General features: G+C 42.2%; 2 protein-coding genes and 1 long non-coding RNA gene across 3 annotated transcripts; 2 read left to right on the forward strand and 1 right to left on the reverse strand.

The window, feature by feature from the left end:
* The first annotated feature begins 306 nt into the window (after positions 1-306).
* On the forward strand, positions 307-6,710 carry LOC120739152 (ectonucleotide pyrophosphatase/phosphodiesterase family member 7-like). Its single transcript, XM_040040853.1, has 5 exons — positions 307-541; positions 975-1,120; positions 1,494-2,123; positions 4,451-4,685; positions 6,574-6,710. Exons 1-5 carry the CDS (start codon positions 307-309, stop codon positions 6,708-6,710), a joined length of 1,383 nt encoding a protein of 460 aa, XP_039896787.1.
* Positions 6,711-8,362: 1,652 nt separating this feature from the next.
* On the forward strand, positions 8,363-13,916 carry cbx2 (chromobox homolog 2 (Drosophila Pc class)). Its single transcript, XM_040042281.1, has 5 exons — positions 8,363-8,481; positions 8,576-8,619; positions 10,325-10,390; positions 10,555-10,624; positions 10,714-13,916. Exons 1-5 carry the CDS (start codon positions 8,410-8,412, stop codon positions 12,040-12,042), a joined length of 1,581 nt encoding a protein of 526 aa, XP_039898215.1. The 5' UTR covers positions 8,363-8,409; the 3' UTR covers positions 12,043-13,916.
* Positions 13,237-17,096, reverse strand: LOC120740165. Its single transcript, XR_005697327.1, has 2 exons — positions 15,463-17,096; positions 13,237-15,369 (listed from the first exon to the last, which is right to left on the reverse strand). It is a non-coding gene; the product is annotated as an uncharacterized LOC120740165 (long non-coding RNA).
* Positions 17,097-18,351: the final 1,255 nt, after the last annotated feature.

Genomic DNA, 18,351 nt, shown 5'->3' on the forward strand with positions numbered 1-18,351 from the left:
ACAGAAAGACAACATCAACAAGCGAGTTAGGGGGAAAACAAACAGCCGTGAGGCCTGGAGAGATTAATCTGCTTTACTGCAGTTCCTCAAGAGGAAAACTGGGGAACTTCTCTGAGAACACAACTCGCTGCCATAAAGCCAGCCCATAAACATCATGCAGAAAAGATTAGGTCGCTTCAATCACTGAGATAAGATAAGTTGGTGAAACTTTGCCCAGAAGTTACCGGATTGACAAACCTCATGAGGTTGCTTTCCTTTTGTAAATCAGATTTTAGCTGAGCCACAGAGTCGGCGCCTACGTTCACCATGCTGTGGACCGCGAGTCTCTGCGTCCTCTGGGCCTCATCGGTCCTCGGAGCGCCGGTAAACAACGAGAGACAGAAGGTGCTGCTGATCTCATTCGATGGTTTCCGGTGGGATTACGACCGCGACGTGGACACGCCGAACCTCGACCAAATGGCCAAGGACGGCGTCAAAGCCCAGTATGTCACCCCTCCGTACCTCACCATCACCAGTCCGACACACTTCACCCTCTTGACAGGTAAAGAGTTTCATTTTCTACAGCAGCGCTTCTACTTGGCAGGGGATCTGCATATCATGACAGAGTAGTAACCGCTCTGAGTTTACTTTGCAAGTATTGAAAAAGCCACAGGAAAAAGGAATTAGTTGTAATTGAATGTCCCAGGGTCCAACGGCTTTTATAGCTGAGTAAGATGATTATGCTTGGATGACTGAGGGAAGAATTCTCTGCTCCTTTTTTTTTATTTTTTATTTTGACTCTCGAATCATCAGCGCCTGCTAAAAGAAATTTAACTTCCTTGAAATTAAATTCTTCTAATCTCCGAAGTTGGTCGTAAGACCTTGTCCAAAAGCGTCATGCCACTCAGCCCGTTAAGTTGATAGAATTTTTAATGTGAATGTGTCACGCTATGAATAATGAGAGCAAGCCGACTGACAGCGATTCTCTTCTGCAGGCCGCTACATCGAGAATCACGGGGTAATCCACAACATGTTTTTCAACACAACCACCGGAGAGAAGAAGTCTTACTATCAGAGTCAGTTTGTGAATCAGTGGTGGGACAATGGCACTCTGCCTATCTGGATCACAGCACAGAGACAGGTCTGCGCAGCACAATTTCCATCTCATCACTGTGAGAGACTGTTTTGCTGTTTACAGAAATAGAAACCATTTCTCTTGACAAAACACCTCTGAAGGCTTGCTGAATGATTTCAGGAAGATCACCGCAGTTAGACTGCAAATAATTCTGCAGGCGTAGATGTTAACGGCATGCAAATGACAGCTGCTCTAAGTTTGCTTCAAAGGTTAAGCTGTAGGTTTAAGAAAATTAATCAAAATCCGGCTATTACTGATGTGCTTTCCTAGCGTGTTGACCCACAGTATGAACAGATGTAGCTTTCACATACTTGTCAGCGTGTCAAGTGCATATGTCATGTTTATGTTAATGCGGCCTTGTTTTTTTCTAACCTTCCAGGGCCTAAAAGCTGGCTCTCTTCACTTTCCTGGCACAGCTTCCAGTTACCAGGGACAGTTTGTTATGCAGAGGGAAGTGGAGCCGCAGCTTTACAACTACAAGAACGAGACCGCTTGGCGAGAAAACACAGATAAAGTGATGAGCTGGTTCAGAGACCAGGACGTGGACTTTGTTTCCTTCTACTTTGGCGAGCCTGACGGTACAGGCCACAGATACGGTCCGGACTCGAATGAACGTAGAGAGATGGTGAAACAAGTGGACCGAACAGTGGGCTATATTCGGCAATCAGCTGAGCAACACGGGCTGACTCACCGCCTTAACATCATCATCACGTCAGACCACGGCATGTCCACCGTGTATCGTAATGGTCTGGTGGAGGAAATCACCCTGTCAAAGATCCCAGGCTTTTCATTCGGGGACCTGTCCTTCCACTTGGTGGACTACGGACCTTCCGGGATGCTGTTGCCCAAGCCAGGCAGGCTGGAGGCGGTGTACAATGCCTTGAAAGGGGCTCATCCACATCTCCACGTGTACAAGAAGGAGGACGTGCCAGAGCACCTTCGCTTTACTAAAAACGATCGCATCCTCCCCATCATTTTATGGGCCGACCCTGGATACGTAATCAACGGGGTACGTTGACGGATGCTCAATTGTGTTTTTCACACTCTCACCTGACAAGCTGTCAGACAAGATCTTCAGCAGCAATCATACGCGCCAAATCTAACATTTACTCATGCCAGGGCATCACATAGTGCCATTTTTGTCAGCAGCTGCTGTGTGGTACAACTGTACGCAGCAATATTTCCCTCAGAGAGATAACAAGCTCGAAAGTCCACAAGTTGGAGAAGTGGAGGGTAAAGTTATAGGTTTATCAGCCAGGAGATGATAGTTTTGATTGTGTTTAGACCTTAGTCTTTTGCACTTTGATGGTTAGCTTCAGAGACTCTGAACATCCCCCGAGTCAAAGGTATGAGGATCAGAGCTGAGGTTAAAATGAGCAGTTTGGTTAACATTAACCCTTTGTACAGAATTACTGCCTGTTTGGGTCACCAAACAGAAAAAAATGCAATGCCTAAATATATGAGAAATAATTTGTTTAACATGGGGCTAAAGCAAAACTGAACCCTAACCCTAGATAGGTCGCTGGTGACCTCGGGGATGTCAAGACGTTAAAACCACTTGCTCAGAGTCAAGAAATCATCAAGGTTGGCGTTACAGCATGCTGCTTTACAACAGTAAGCATGCATATTAATAAAAGCAAACACAACCAAACTAGAACGAATAAACTCCTACTTATTTATCTAAGCCGGTGCATGAGAAGCAACGGCCTTTACAAAGCTGCAACAATATGGTCATTTCATAGGATTCCAGTGACTCAAGAAAGTTTACAACCACAAAAAGTGTGGTAGCAATTCTAGCTAGTTTTATAGTTTTACAGCAGCCTGTAGGTTTAAATTATGAAATGTGATTATGAACGTGTGTTTCAGCTATTTTACAGAGTAACGTGAAAGTAATCTAACGAGTAGGATAATGAATTACTGTCTCCTTGGAGGACTTAAGTAACGTCCTTACTTTTAAGAAAAATGTATATATGTAATAATTACTTTTGAGTAATGACCCATACAGCGGTCACAACAAAAAGGGGGAAGTTTCTCCAACAGCACAAAATTAATTCGCACAAAATGTCTTTGCTATAACTGCTACACTATCAAAGCAAAGCTAATGAGACGCAATTAAAATCGATAAATGATATCGATAACGGAATCTGAATCGATAAAGTCTTACCAGTTCCTCTCCCTTTCATTCACCCTCAACATAGAGAGCTGACATTTGTTCTCATGCAACATAATAAACTGCAAAGTGCAGCTTCGGCAAACATTCGCACTTCTTGTTGTAACTTATTAACAACCAGGCAATTTATGTGATTATGACCTACGTAGGTGGTCATAAGGATTCTAAATGACAAGCACTTCTATAGCGATAAAGAGCCAGATTAATTATCTGTACATGCCATCTGGGCTTTTTTCTACAAATTTCCTCATTTCTTGACTACAGAAATAATTAAATTACTTAAATTCTGCTCATTGAAAATACTTAAACTGGGCTCTTTTCAGCCAGACGCAAGGAGTTAAATTCTAATCTTAGTACATTACAATTTTAATCAAGTGCATTTGCACGTCCTCAGGATAATCCAGGCCTTGCTGATGACATGCAGTACGCTCTCAAATGCTTCATGAAGCTATTCATGCCTCAAAATTCAAAATTAGCATTTTCATTTGGCTCTACACTCACTCAGTCACTCTGCTGTGCAGCAACTTTGCAAGCGAATGTGTCCATCAGTACTGAGAACCATTAAATCACAACTTAATTTAAAAGAGGAAATTTTAAAATTCTGGAATGTCCTAAAAACCCTGAAAAAGAGGAAAATAGATTTTTTTCTTTTAATCCAGTGACAAAATGTGTTAAATCCCAGGTCTGTATGTTGGGACTGGAAATTTGGCTCTTCGTTCCCTCCATTTTTTTTTATATACTCATTTTAGTTTGATCCAAGAGAAGGAAAAAAATGTGGAGATGGTTACATAACATAGAGACAACTGTGTATTCTGAATTCTGGAAATGTGTTGGAAAACTACTATATATAACATTTATTTATGAAACCATTTTAAATCGTTAAAGTATTTCATGAAAATGAACATTTTCGAGTTGGATTAACGGTCTCATTTAGGCATTATCACTGGCTGGCAGCAGTCACAAAGGGTGAAAGGGCTTTCATTGCACAGTGTAGACAATCCGCTTTGGCTTGGTCAATACCTCCCTCTGCTGACTGACTGAGAGTAGACCAAGATGTGGACGTCTGTTGAGGTTTTATTTTATTTGACTACCTTTTGAAAGTTAGATTCTAATTGAATCTATCAAACTGGGTCAAGAGAGTTATGTTATCCATCCTGTCCTTGCAGTATTTCCCAGTTCAATTCAACAAGGGAGAGCATGGCTATGACAACCAAGCGATGGACATGAAGCCTTTCTTCAGGGCAGTGGGTCCAGCGTTTCACAAAAACCTAAAGGTGGGGCCCTTTGAGACAGTGAACATCTACCCCTTGATGTGTCACATCCTGGGCATTGAGCCGGAGGTCAATGACGGCCATCTCGACGCCACCAAACACATGCTGGTTACTAGCACTGCTGCTCGAGGTGAGTTTATATCAGACTAATGAGTCTCTCCCCGTGGCACTGAAAGTGTGTCGCTCCAACACCTGCTCCTTCATTACTGGGCCGATCATCCATCATTTCTGACTTTAGTTGTGTCCAAATCAGATGTAGGGTTGCTATAGGTTACAACTACAAATTACATCTGGTGTTCTCTAGGCGAGTTTGGAAACATTTTTTCCTCCAATGAAGTCTAAAGAGCTCATATATGAAAGTAAAGAAAAGTAGAAAAGTTCACAAAAATCATCTAATCTTCATAAAAACAGCAGAAATGGGCACCTTACTACTGCTTTTGTGCTTTTCAGTCATTTGATATCTTCAGCCCAAGACCCAATGGTTACTGATGAATACTAAAACATTAATACAGGTTACAAATGTATCCTTTGATTTGGCTCTCAAAACAGAAGGAAAGAATTAACTGGTTAATTTGTTGATTTAATACACATTTGGTGTTTTATTGAGCATCTGACTGGAAAAATGGCAAATGTGGGAGTGAGTCAGCATACACTACATAGTAATAAATGAGTATGTCAGCCAGAACAACTCACTGATGACTCATTGATGTGTTAAGTCAAAGTGAATCTCAAACATGTATCATCTCGCTGATGTAACAAGGCGAAGAAATGCTTATATCAAAACCAGATATTATTTAGTTAGTACAACCCACCTCTGATCTAAATAATAATAATAATAATAATTCTTCAATTATTCACATGTTGGTGTGTCTAGTATCTGGTATCATCAAACTAAGGTAAGATACTAAATGTTATCGATATGATCACATATTTTTTTTCAGTGGTCGCAAACACTAAAAGCTGATTGGCTCGCTTACTTTGACGTGTGATGTAATAATGAAGTCATCAGGTCAGGATGCACTCTGTGCCATTTCTTTTATTCAATTTTTATTATTGTTCTTTCTATTAAAAATTAGGTTAAATTAGGTTAATATTAAAAATAAATAACAATATTACTCAATTTTTCCCACCACTTGGGCCGACCCAAAACTTGTCAGGCTGTAAAACTCAGAAGTTTTTATAAAAATAAACCTCAGACCAGTTAAAACTTGGCCTACATTTCAACAACTTGTATATGTAACTTTATATTTACAATAACGGATTGAGCAGGACGACACTGTTGTTCCCTGACAAACACTTTCTTCAGTCCTTACCACTGCAGGCCCCTCCCCCTTTAGCCACACCCCTAGACTGGTCACCACACAGATAACTGTTATGCTGGACAGCCATTAATATGCACCGATCTCTTCTTAGACACCTTTGCCTGCTGGCTTTTATGAAATATATAACAGAGCCATATTTAACTCTCACATTTGTAAAGCACAAAGTCATCACTGAACTAGCAAGCAAACAAGACACAGTCAGACAAATCAAGCTAGCAAGACATGCAGATATAAACACAAATATGAAAGTTATAATATGTGGTTAACATAACAGTATACTGTCAATTTACCCCAAACAATGATCCTTTCTTAATTCTACCCAAGTACTTCTGTTGCTCAAACTGTTATAGAACAAATCTAAGGATATTGGCCCACACCATTTTTCCACACCATGTGATGAGGCACATAATCAATAGTGGGTCAACGACCCTCCATAAGAGACAGCTCCCACTAGGGCTTAAATACCTGGGTCTCTTCAGCATATGGTCTTATGACTGAAGAAGAAACTTAAAGTCCAGGCGCTTTCTTTTCCAAGCTCCATGACCGGGTCGTCTTTGAGCTCTGAAAGCAAATAAAAATCGATACAATTAAATAACACTAACATTTTTATGTCAGTACAGAAATATTAAAGCAAAAGGCTTCATAAAAAATTTAATCTTCAATGTGTGAATTTTTTGTTTTTCTTTCTTCTTTCAGCTGAAAGTAGTTCACACAGGAAGTACATGAAAAACGCCTTCACTGGACTGGCTGCGGTAGCTGGATTTCTTGTCATAGTGTTTGCAGCAGCAGTGGTCCAACGACTACTCAAGCAGAAACGCAAGACAAAGAGGTAATGACTTCTTCATTCAAAACTGTTATACATCCAAGAGAAATAAAAATCTATATGGTAAATGGCCTGTATTTGTTTAGCGCTTTACTAGTCCCTAAGGACCCCAAAGCACTTTACATCCAGTCATCCACACATTCACACACTGGTGATGGCAGCTATATTGTAGCCACAGCCACCCTGGGGCGCAGGCTGCCGGACACTGGCGCCACCGGGCCCTCTGACCACCACCAGTAAGCAACGGGTGAAGTGTCTTGCCCAACGACAGAACGACCGAGACTGCCGGAGCCAAGTAAAATTTCTTTACTTTGTGTTTCAGATCAGGAAGTTTGAGAGATCTTCCGGAAAAAGAAGACGCACATCAAACTTCATTTTGAACATCACAATAATGAAGAGAGATTTAAAAGCAGCTCCCTGTGGACGGACCTTCTGCATGATTCTCTTTCATGGCAAATTGCATTAGAACCCAAAGAGCAGAGTGTAAATTATTATTTTAGCTATTTTCAAATAATACAAAGTGACAAGAGAAGGATCAGAACAAGTTTAACTGGAGATGCCCTGGTTTATGCATGAATGAAGAACATTTAGGTCTTTTTCAAATCTGCTGTAATTAAATGGGAATAAACATCCATAAGCAGTGCTGTGTTGGGACACTGGAATATAAACATCTGAGACCATTACCATAACGTTATATTACTTTTATGTACTAAATAAACATAAAAGCCATAAAGCAAAACGAGGTGTTGGGGTGAGGCTGTGAGCAATTAAATTAAGATAAAAGGTGCTGAGAACAAAGTAGCGATCATCATATTAAGGCCATCGCGTCTCTACTTTCATTTAAAGAAGTGAATACACGTCTACGGTGGCTGCCAAGTGACATATTTTGAGGAACTACATACTCATCAGTTGCCGCCTCTCCTCGGATAAAAATGTCAAGTTAAACACGGGTGCTCAACACTTCCGGTTGTAACTTTCAACATAAATGTAAACCCTCCGGGTTTTTTATATTGTCTATATATCAAAAGTTCAAATATATATTTTGACTTGTACGCCAGAACCGTTTAGTTCTCATTAGCTGAGTCCTCATTTTTTTCTTTTTAGCATAACATTTAAGACTTGTATGGAACTTATTTAAATACAATACTTTAATCAACACGCTGCCCTTTAAACTTGTACTACGTGAACTGGTTATTTAACTGGTTTACTTGCTTGAGTTTGTTTTTTGCGTAAAGCATGTTAAAATAAATCTTGTGCATAAAATTAACGGAATAAACTATTCTATTATGAAATCAATTTTTGTGTGCATTTAATTTTTTATTAGTCCTTTATTTATCCAGGTAAAAAAAATCTCATTGAGATTAAAAAATCTCATTTCCAAGAGAGACCTGGCATCAAATATTATATATTGTGACTGTATACGTTTTTAATTGTTTTTGTTTTTTCTTGAAATTTTTGTATCCATGTTAAGCGCAGTTTGTGTCGTTATATAAGCCTAGATGGTTTAAAAAAACTGACACATGCAGCTTTAATTTTTCTTGCGGGATAACAAATTGAAATTAGCCCTCTGGCTGAATTTTGGCACTCGGGCGTTCTTTTATTTTGAAGGCGGGCCCTTGAGCATCCGGTTTGGTCCCAGCGTAATTCCGCCGTGCGGGCGCCGCGCTGTTCTTTTGATAAAGGATTCTTATGCAAGGGCGAAGGCAGACATGGAGGAACTGAGCGCCGTGGGAGAGCAGGTTTTTGATGCGGAATGCATCTTAAACAAACGAATGAGAAAGGTCAGCGCTGTGAAACCGCGGTGTTAGACTTTATCCACGTATTTTTCTCCTATTTTACAAACGGTCTGTTTCTCTTTTGGGGGTTTTCTTTCAGGGAAAGTTGGAGTTTCTCGTCAAGTGGAGGGGATGGTCATCCAAGTAAGTACAAGTGGTGCTGCTCCGGCCGAAACAATGAAAACAACAACAGCGTGTCGCTTGTTGCTTTTAGCTAAACCCAAACTTTTTATTTTTATTTTTAAAAAAATAAATAAAAGCACAAGAATCCAAATTTCAACAGCAGTAAAATAAAACTCCGTTATTTCCACCTGAGGGTTTTACACAATACACATTTGCTTCCTTTTGTTCGATATTTACGTTTTGGAAGTTATCGGATAGCCAAAGAAAACACTTTAGGGCTAATTCAGCTTTTCATACATCAACTTATTCATTTTAGTTATGACGTTTGGCTGATTTTATTCATCGTTTTTAAGTTTTATCTTTTTTTTGTCTTTGACTCGGACTGGGGCATCCGAAATTCACGATGGTTGCTTGATATTTGATTTAAATGTGTATATATAAGTATTTCTCTGTGCTGTTCCACTCGAAGTGTGTGTTATACGTGCATGTTTGTGCCTGTAAATCTCCACTACGCCTTCATTTCTTGTCACTTGCCCTCTGTTCACTTCACATTGTTGCTGTAATCCACCATCAATGCACACTGTTGCCTGCCAGCTCCATGGCTTTCTGTTAGAACCACATCCTTTGTGTGTGTGTGTGTGTGTGTGCAACGAAAGGGTGGGGGTTGATTATTTCACTGGTGACTGCAGATCAGAATGGGCCATTCACCAGCTCCTGATAAAGCGAGTGGTCATTGAAAAGGCCTGTTTTCAGTTTGTTTCTGCACTTAGCCCATTTAGTTATTTTCTCCTCAATTTATGCTCACTATCAAATTATTAGTCACTGAATGGGGCCACTGATGCAGCCACACTCAGGAATCAAGCTAACGGACGCTCAAACTTAAGTTTCAGATATAAGATTGAAAAACAAACAAGAAGCAAATTCAATAACTCGGCAGTGCAACAGCCAGCCTTTGACATCGTGTGCAGGCACCACCAACAAAGCTCTGCAAAACAAACTTATTTGTGTTGATGGAAAAAAGAAAATAATCTTCATTCTGTATTTTTACAACTTCCCACTCATGTTGGTAACCTCCGTGACCCAAAATAATGCGCTTACTTCCTTCCTCAACAAACACAACTGTGCTTGTTGTGGAAACAAAGGAAGTGAAAAAAACTGATTCGGTGTAGTACCTAAAGTCAGCAGTTTGATTGATGCCTCACGTATGGTGTGATGTATAGAATCGATCAGATTTTTAACTTTTACCCTTTATGGATTACATATCTGTCATCCACTCAGTCCTTATTACTGTTTAATAAACAGTTTTTGTAGCTGTTTAAATCATTCTCAAACCACGAGTGCAGGGACAGACGGGTCTTCACTCTACATATTAAGATATTGTTTACTAATTAGTGTTTTATGACTTTGTGGTTACACGGGTCTGTTTATCTCTATAAAGCCAAGCTGTCACTAGCTGTAGTGTTGTTTTAATCTCCCGAGTATTAGATTTCTGTTCTCGTCCTTTTTCGAGCTCACCTGAGACGTCTTTAAATAAAGTGAGGGACTGCCTGTGCTCAGTTTATGGCTGCTAGAACAACAGAGCCCTGTGTTGCTCAATGAATGGACTCTGTTGAAAAGTCATTTTCTAAATCTGGAAGCACTCCTCAAACTGTGGAGTACCTTTAGTTTTTGATTTGGATTAACACTAAAATGTGTGTTAATGTTTCGCCATGTCTGCTCACTTCAGACACAACAGCTGGGAGCCCCAAGAAAATATCCTCGACCCGAGACTGCTGGCTGCATTCAACAAGAAGTAAGTGTCCACGTTAAGATGTACCGCACTTTAAAGTTTGCCGTGCTACGCGATGCTGTAGTTGTTGCAGTCGTAACGCTGTTGGCATTTAAAACACACAACATTAACATGAAATATGTTTAATAACTGTGACTCCTTGTTTCTTGTTTGCTGACGTATTACAGAGAGCAGGAAAAGGAGCTTCTGCTGCGTAAAAGAGGGAAGAGGCCCAGAGGACGGCCTCGGAAAATCCTTGTAAGTTTGATTCAAAAGATGATTCGGATTTTTTGCAGGATTTAGTCCCGAACAGAGTATCTAACATTCCCTTCTTATTAAAAACGTAGGAAAACATGCCTGAAGCTCCAAAGTCGAGCAGCTCCTCGTCTGGCTCGTCGTCATCCTCGTCCGATTCCTCGTCTTCGTGCTCCTCTTCCTCGTCGTCCTCGGATGATGATGACGATGACGACGGCGGCCAAGTTAAACAAGTCAGCCCAAGCGTGAGAACGAGAGAGCTGAATCCTGTCCCTCAGAAGAAGGCGCAGATAGTCATGGCGAAACAGGAGCCTCCCAAGAAACGGAGTAGGAAACCTCTGCCCTCCGAAGTGAAGGAGTTCCAGCAGAACAAGGGCCCGCGCAAGACTGCCAAAGATACGGATATTCCAGGAGCAATCAAGAAGCCGGTTCACCCGGCCAGCTTTACCTTCATGGGTTTCCACCGGGGCTCGGCCAGGGATGCGGTGGGTGGTCCGAACAGAAGCTCCCTCGCCCAGGTCGGTGCTGTTAAAAACTCCTTGAGCTCCGTGGGATCTGGCAGGCCGTCGGTCCAGCCTTCCTCTCTCCCGCTGAACAAGTCCAGCCAAAGCAGAAATGTCACCGAGAGTAAACTTCCCGTCTCCGGTATGAGCAGCGGGACAAGCCTGGATTTAAAAGCAGCTCCTAGTAAATCAAAAGGCGTAGCAGCGCTGAATCTGAATACATCCAAACACCCCATTCAAGGAACCACTCAGCATACACTAAGCTCCCCTAATGGACAAAAGAAACCGGCCCCTGTGACGACAGCGCAGCGGATACCCGGTGCTAAAACAGCGGCGTCCTTGCCATCTAACGTCTCCTCCAATCAGGGCCTTCAGCCCCTCAACCTGCAGAACAAACTGGTGCAAAGCAGTGATGCTTCTGGAAACGGCACGGCACCAGTGTCAGGCCCCAGAAATGCTGCAAACCCAGCACGGAAACCTGTGACACAAAATCAAGAGTGTAAACCCCCAAAGAGTCCCGCGACCCCCGGAAGACTGCAGGCCAGAAAAACACAGCCCGGCACAGACAAGGTCAGAGAGGTCAATGACATCCAGGCCTCCAGAGTCCAAGGAAGGCTGGAGAGGAGTGGCGTGCATAAATCCCCCACAGAGGCCCAGAGCCAGCAGGACAGGTCGGCCTCCAAAGACGGCAAAAAAGCCAAAATGAACGAGATGAGCACGGGAGAGGAGGAGAGCAGCTCCGACTCGGACCAGGATTCTTCCTACGCCGGACAGGTCGCGGTCCAGAGCCAGGACTGGAAGCCTACGCGAAGCCTGATCGAACACGTGTTCGTAACGGATGTTACAGCTAATCTGGTTACCGTCACGGTCAAGGAGTCGCCGACCAGCGTGGGCTTCTTCAGCATTCGCAACTGTTGAGTTGACTGCAAACTGAGTGGATTCAAGTTCTGAGAAAACTGAAGAAACACACCAGGGAGTGAATGAATGAATGAATGAATGAGTGGGTCAATTTGTTCTTTATCTTTTTGTAGTCAACGATAGACTGTGAGGTATTAAAAAAATCATTTATTGATAGTAATTATTTATTTGTTCGTGTAAAAAACAAAAACAAAAATCAAACCTGATAAAAACCTTTTCCCCCTGTGAGCGTTTCATCAAAAATCACGTTTAGCTTTGAGCTAAAATAGCAACGCCCCCCCACGGGCGGCTGAATCGGTGCAAAACATTAGCGCTCACACATTTATCCACATTGATCTTGTGTGTGTGTGTTTCTGTTTGAGGTATCCTCTGCTTTGTTATATAACAGCAGATAGAAGGAATGTCTTTATGAAGAAATTATGAAAGGCAGGTGTGAGCAGGAGGTCTAGCTTCTTTTATGGATAGCTCATTTAGGTTTGAATAATCTCTTAATGTTGTGAATCCATGTCGTTCGATAGCTCAGCCAGTTTAAATCTTAGCGTTGAGTCGATAGGGTTTATTTTTGTAACGTTTCTGAAATTAGCTACCTCTCGTTTGTTCATTTCTTTGGGGAAAAAATCCCTCCAGGGTATATCATCATTGTGTTTATATATATTTTTATATAGGTCTCAATGTATTGGACTTTGATGCTGTTTAATCTTGTGTTAGTACCAGCAACAGCTTCATTTCTGTGTACTAAAAAAAAAGAAAACACCACATCTGAACTGACTCCACATGCTGTTGAACTGTGCGCACCATTATCACCTCAAAGAGAAGCTTCATTCCACAATGTAGCCGGTTTATCAGCGCAGTTTTCCAAATGGGCTGAAGCGTGCACAGTCAGATACAGTATCTCCGTTTCCCCTCCGACGCTCAGATAAGACTCGGCCCCGGCTGAGGTTCGCTCTTCTTCCTTTGCACCGCTTCCACGAGATATTCACCAGCAACTTGCGTCTTCTGTGACTGGAAATTTTGGAGGAAGGCGCTCTTGTTGCAAAGATCGCGGGCCGCGGGCGTGAGGACCCGAGCCTTTCAGACACACCGGAAAAGGTCAGGCATGGACAGCTTAACGACAGATGACCGCAAAGCACCAGGTTTTATCAAGCGTGTACCGGTGATTCAAAACCGGTGCCTAGTACTGAAAGGGCTTTTTTTCCCTTTTTTGTTTTTTCCTGTTACTTGCAGCTGTGGTCTTCTCATTTCACCCCTCGTGCATGGGTTCAGGAGCTGCAGGCTCGGCCTCCCGGAGGGAGAGGAGAAAAAAAAGGGTCTGTCTGATGTAACGGAAAAGAAACCGCAACAGTGTGCGCTACTTTCTGCTCCCTCGAGAGGAGTTCAGCAACAAAGCACTTCGTCTGAACTCCTGTGTCTAATCCTGCTCTGCAGACTGTGCCTTTCTTTCTCTCAGACTAAACACAAAGGCATTACCCCAAAGATAGCTAGAATTTCAGGTTGTTCAATAAAGGAGTTCTCCTGAGCATCCACTGGAGACTACACCGTTTCTGTTTCCTCGTCTGTATTCTTGTGAAACTGGAAGGGAAAAGAAAAGCCCTGCTGGATGACCTGTTATAAATGTAAAGAGAAAAAATATTTGTGGCCTAATTGGAACCATACGAGTGGTGTAGGTGCAGTTTACAGAAGTAGACTGCACTCAGCATCACCTTTTGTTGCATGTGTAATAGGTACATTTGTGGGTTTAGGGTCTTCTTCATGTGGCTGCAGCACACTGTATACAATGTAAAGCAATGCACCACAGACTGGGTGTGATATCTGGTGTCATCAGCACCGTGTGATAGACTACGGGGTAATGCAAGGTGTTAATATGACTTCTTATGTTTTTATATTTACTTGTTTTATTGATAAAGGAACTTTTCATATACATGTTGCTTTTTTTTAGATTACTAACCGTCTCCATTGAATGTTTTCCTTACTATTTATTTCAAATTAAAAGCCTTTTGGGGATAGCACAGTGTCATCAATCTTTGTATTGTACCAATTGTCAGAGTGACTAATAAAAAGGTACAACTCTTCAGTCTGGCTCGGGGTTTTCTTTAATTTATCGGAGAAGTCGAGACATTTCGTGGCGTTGGCCGCTTTGCTTTATATTTAAATAAATTTAACATCGCAGTTTCAGACAAATCCCAACATTAGAATTAATAATACTGCTATTTTGCTACCATTTTCTTGTCTTCTTGCCATGCAACCAAAGTGAAATCCTCAGGTTAATGTTAGAGGACTTATTAGGTGTTGCCCTAAATTAAAAATTCAGTGAAAGAAGCCAGAAAAAGAAACAATTCTATGCATTTTAAGTTTTCTATCACTTTCTCTTGGTGCTGAGGAGACATTCAGAGTTTATAACAATTTAAAAAAAAAAAAGCACATGTGAGTCTGCAAATCTCTCCACTGCAGGAGCCCAACACAAGTCCCGTGCACAACTATTATAACGACCACTAGATGGTGCTGTTGCATTTGAAGGTGCATGCACCTGAGAGTTCATCAATGTCTTAATTAGCAATAATTGTAACGTGTTTGTTGGTTTAGACGCTTACACTTGAATACAGTTACCTTAATACATCCAAAGTAAAATCTTTATAAAGTTAATCATAAAATCAGAAATGACATTCTCTTTAAAAATCAGGCCCCCGTAAAAGTATTCTGGCAACACCGACTTTTATTTTGTTCTTATCTATGACTGCACTTCCTAATTTCACGTGCTTGCCAAGAGAAATAAAGCCCGATTTCCGTTTCCACGGCAACTTCATCTGATGACGTGGATAACATACTGTACGTGCTCTTGATAAGCCCGTGTGTTCACTTTACTTTCCGTAATTCAGTTGCAGACGCTCACGTCCATGGGATTGTCCTCAGGTCTGTGTTGGCATCGAGGACGCGTGCTGCTTGGCCGTCCACAAATCTTTTGCATCTCTAACCCACAAACCTGTGACAGGCAACAGTCGAGCTCTAGACCAAAGACCCATCGGAGAGTCCGTAACCTCTGAACACACAGTTTGTGTATTGTTGCCATGAACGTTTGATTTAAATATGGGTTAACAGATTTGATGACCTTGTTTTTCCTCACCTCTCCTTGACTGCACTCGGTTGTCCTTTGGTTTGGACCCACCAACTGCCAAACCAGTCCAGACCCCGCTGGACTCCTTTTATAGTCAGGTTCCTGGGGGAAAGTGCCATGAGTGGTATGAAGGAGAGGGGGAGATTTGGGAGATGTCTGGATGTTATGTTGATTTTAAGCTGTTTTAAATCAGCTTGGCTCGTCTTACAGCAATTATCCTACATAGGATCAGGATATAAGAACAGGGTAAGCACTGCTATGAGTTAATTTAGTACATAATGGTTATTTCTTGCAGTGGGAGGAGCTACTACCTTTATGGGCGGGAGTTGCAGCCCCTCTGTGTCAGGTAATGGAAGGGAGCGAGCTACAGTAGCCGTCCTGGCACAGACCCAACTGAAACAGGGCATAGCCCAGTACAGAGATGTTTGTTATTAAATTTAGGTTGGAGATTCCGATTTTATATGTATACACTACGATCCTGGCTAAACGGACCCGTACTGTAAACACGCTGCGCTAATTCACTACTATAAAGGAAGGGGAAATAAAAAGAAGCTTGGGCTGTTGAATTTTTTTAGAGGCCCCCTTTATTTCTGACTTCAGCCGTCTGTTACAGTGCCTCCTTTGACGTTTCTTTTCAGCCAAGTACCCCCTGAAAGGCAGAACAAAAATGTCTGCAAAGCTCAGTACAATCCAGCGCTGCTGGATGGTTTAACTCCCATTTCAGCTGTTTAAAATCATCTCTAAATTTATTGCAACCCATTTCTTCCCTCATGCAGTGATGCATCAATGACATCATAGTCTTTCTGATAAGATGTACTAAAGAATTAAAGGAGTAACCAGCCTCTGGGATCAGTCTCCTTTGCAGAGAGTCCCTTTTCATTATTTTTTCTTTTAAATCAAACTTCTGTTTATTTCACCCATGAGCTTTAAACTGGCTTCTTACATTAACTCCACCAAGCAACTGCACTGAAAGCAACGTGTGCTTCACTAAACTTCAGGAATTACTTGTGACTAACTCTTAAATTTACCTAAACTGAATGTAGCGGGATTAGCACAATCGTATACTTTCATCTAAAACGTGAAACGTACACTCTCGTTAACACGAATGTAATCAGCCAATCACGTGGCACCATCTGAGTAAGGAACAGGAAACTGAGGATATGATTCACACGGTGTCACCAAACTTACACAATGAACGATTGGATAAATGTTGCCTGGCTGCTTCCTGCGGGACAACATCCCGCCACAAAACTCAGATCGTCCAAACTGGCTCCTCGACGGGCTCCACAGTCACCAGATCCAGTCCAGTTGAGCACCTTTGGGACGTAGTGGGACGGGAGACTCACCCGCCATCATGACCAAAATCTCGAGGAACGGCTCCAACGCCTTGTTCGGTGTACGCCATGAAGAATTAAAGCCCAACCCAGTATTAACGAGACGTACCAGTGAGCGCGCTTTTAATCACAATTAATCGTGACCGACTTTCAACCTTCTTTCCTGTGTAAAAAACGAATGTGGCGGATGAGCGTAACGGTATATTCTCAACTAAAATGTGAAATCTAAGTGTTCGACGGGGTAAAATGTAATTATATCCAATTACAGTAAATGAGTAACTCTGCAGTAAAATATGTTGTGACGTGGTGTAAGAAGCTCACTTTAAAGCACTGCTATTGTTCTGCTGAGGAGACTAAATGAAGAGGAAAGTCTGCAGCACCTTTCAACACACAGACGCCCCTCTCCCTCTTTCACCACCCCTGTATTTACACGCTCTTAAAAACACTGTCACACAGCCTGACTAACTGACAGAAGTTATCATTACACAAAGCGCTCTATTCCATAATTTATAGAGATCCCCGTCCCAGTCATGTGGAATTCTCCCAAAATAAATTCAAGTAAACACTTATGCGACAAAGAGGCACTCACAGTGGCCTGGTATGCATAAACAGTGTGAACAGTGTGACAGTGTAATCCCCACCCCACGCCCCCAACTCAACACGCACGCGTGCGCTCACGCAGACACGCACACCAAACAGCCCAGCCCCGCAGTGACTTCAGGCAGGGTTTGGAAGCGAGCCCGAGCCCTCGCCTCGCCCCCGGCACCGATGTACCGACTCCGATCCACGACGGCCCTCGCCCACCCCACACCTGACTCCTGGCAAAATAAGCCAGACTCTAATCCGTCTTCCATCACAATAACACACACACACCCCAAACCCAGTTGTTTTGAAGAGTGTTCAGCAAGTTCATCTCCAGGGATGTTTTGTGTTCTTCTTCCCCAGGACGTCTTATTGTTTTAGCAACACAAGAGGCTGTAAATCAATCAGCTTCTCTTCTTAACCCCGGCCTCTGTTTAAAAGATAGAAATGAGCTTTTTCCACGATGCACTGTTGAAAGTTTTTATAAAGTCAATACAAAGAATGCAGGAAAAAAAAAAAAACTACTGGGCTCCTACGGGTTTTTATTTTACTCACCTTTGCTCACCTTGGTGGCAGAAAAGATTTGACTTCATTTTGAGGGCAATAAAATCTAAATAAATTAATAGAATGAGAAATAAAAAACATCTATATGCAGATGTGACACTTATAAAATCTTATTTCTTAAAGGATGACTCCATACTGGCCTTAAACCAAGAATTTCTGCTTCATCGCTGCATTCAGGCCATTATTGGGATTGATACTTAATTTTCTGTTTGTATTTGTTTTTAGGCTCCTCTCTTCCTTGAGGATTTCAGCCAAACGTGGTTGGTTGGGTTTAAAATGCCTCGGATGGTTGCTATTCGATTTCAAAGGGAATGTTTAGAAACCCGATCCAACCCTCCAGCGAGCATACCTACACCCAAGTCTCCTTCGCCCCTCATTCTAAATCACTCCACTGGAGCAGTGTAAACAAACTTCAGTTTGCTCTCTGATATTGAGAGGTTAAGACAAGCGGCAATCCTCCACTATGACAACACAGCCTCAGACAGACGATGTCATTTGTCTTACCTCACTCTTCATCCATCACCACGCCGGAGTCGACATGTCTGACAGTCCCACTCTCGCTTTTCTCGTTGGCACATGCCTCCACATCTGTCACATTTTCCTCCCAGCTTACTTTTATTACGCCAGATGAACTCCACCTCCTCGCCTCCGAATTCACGGACACCTGAAGGGCAAGCAGGCGGAGAGGATTCCTATTGATTAGTCATGGTATCTGATGTC

Source organism: Simochromis diagramma, unplaced genomic scaffold (genome assembly GCF_900408965.1).
Source record: "Simochromis diagramma unplaced genomic scaffold, fSimDia1.1 OVJJ01000321.1, whole genome shotgun sequence".
Taxonomy (NCBI): domain Eukaryota; kingdom Metazoa; phylum Chordata; class Actinopteri; order Cichliformes; family Cichlidae; genus Simochromis; species Simochromis diagramma.

Excerpts from the sequence above, each read along its gene's own strand:
- LOC120739152 (XM_040040853.1), top strand. The coding sequence starts at position 307 with ATGCTGTGGACCGCGAGTCTCTGCGTCCTCTGGGCCTCATCGGTCCTC. Across the intron at positions 1,121-1,493 it reads GGATCACAGCACAGAGACAG|GGCCTAAAAGCTGGCTCTCT; the intron begins GTCTGCGCAGCA and ends CTAACCTTCCAG. Across the intron at positions 4,686-6,573 it reads TACTAGCACTGCTGCTCGAG|CTGAAAGTAGTTCACACAGG; the intron begins GTGAGTTTATAT and ends TTCTTCTTTCAG.
- cbx2 (XM_040042281.1), top strand. The coding sequence starts at position 8,410 with ATGGAGGAACTGAGCGCCGTGGGAGAGCAGGTTTTTGATGCGGAATGC. Across the intron at positions 8,482-8,575 it reads TAAACAAACGAATGAGAAAG|GGAAAGTTGGAGTTTCTCGT; the intron begins GTCAGCGCTGTG and ends GTTTTCTTTCAG. Across the intron at positions 10,625-10,713 it reads GACGGCCTCGGAAAATCCTT|GAAAACATGCCTGAAGCTCC; the intron begins GTAAGTTTGATT and ends TTAAAAACGTAG.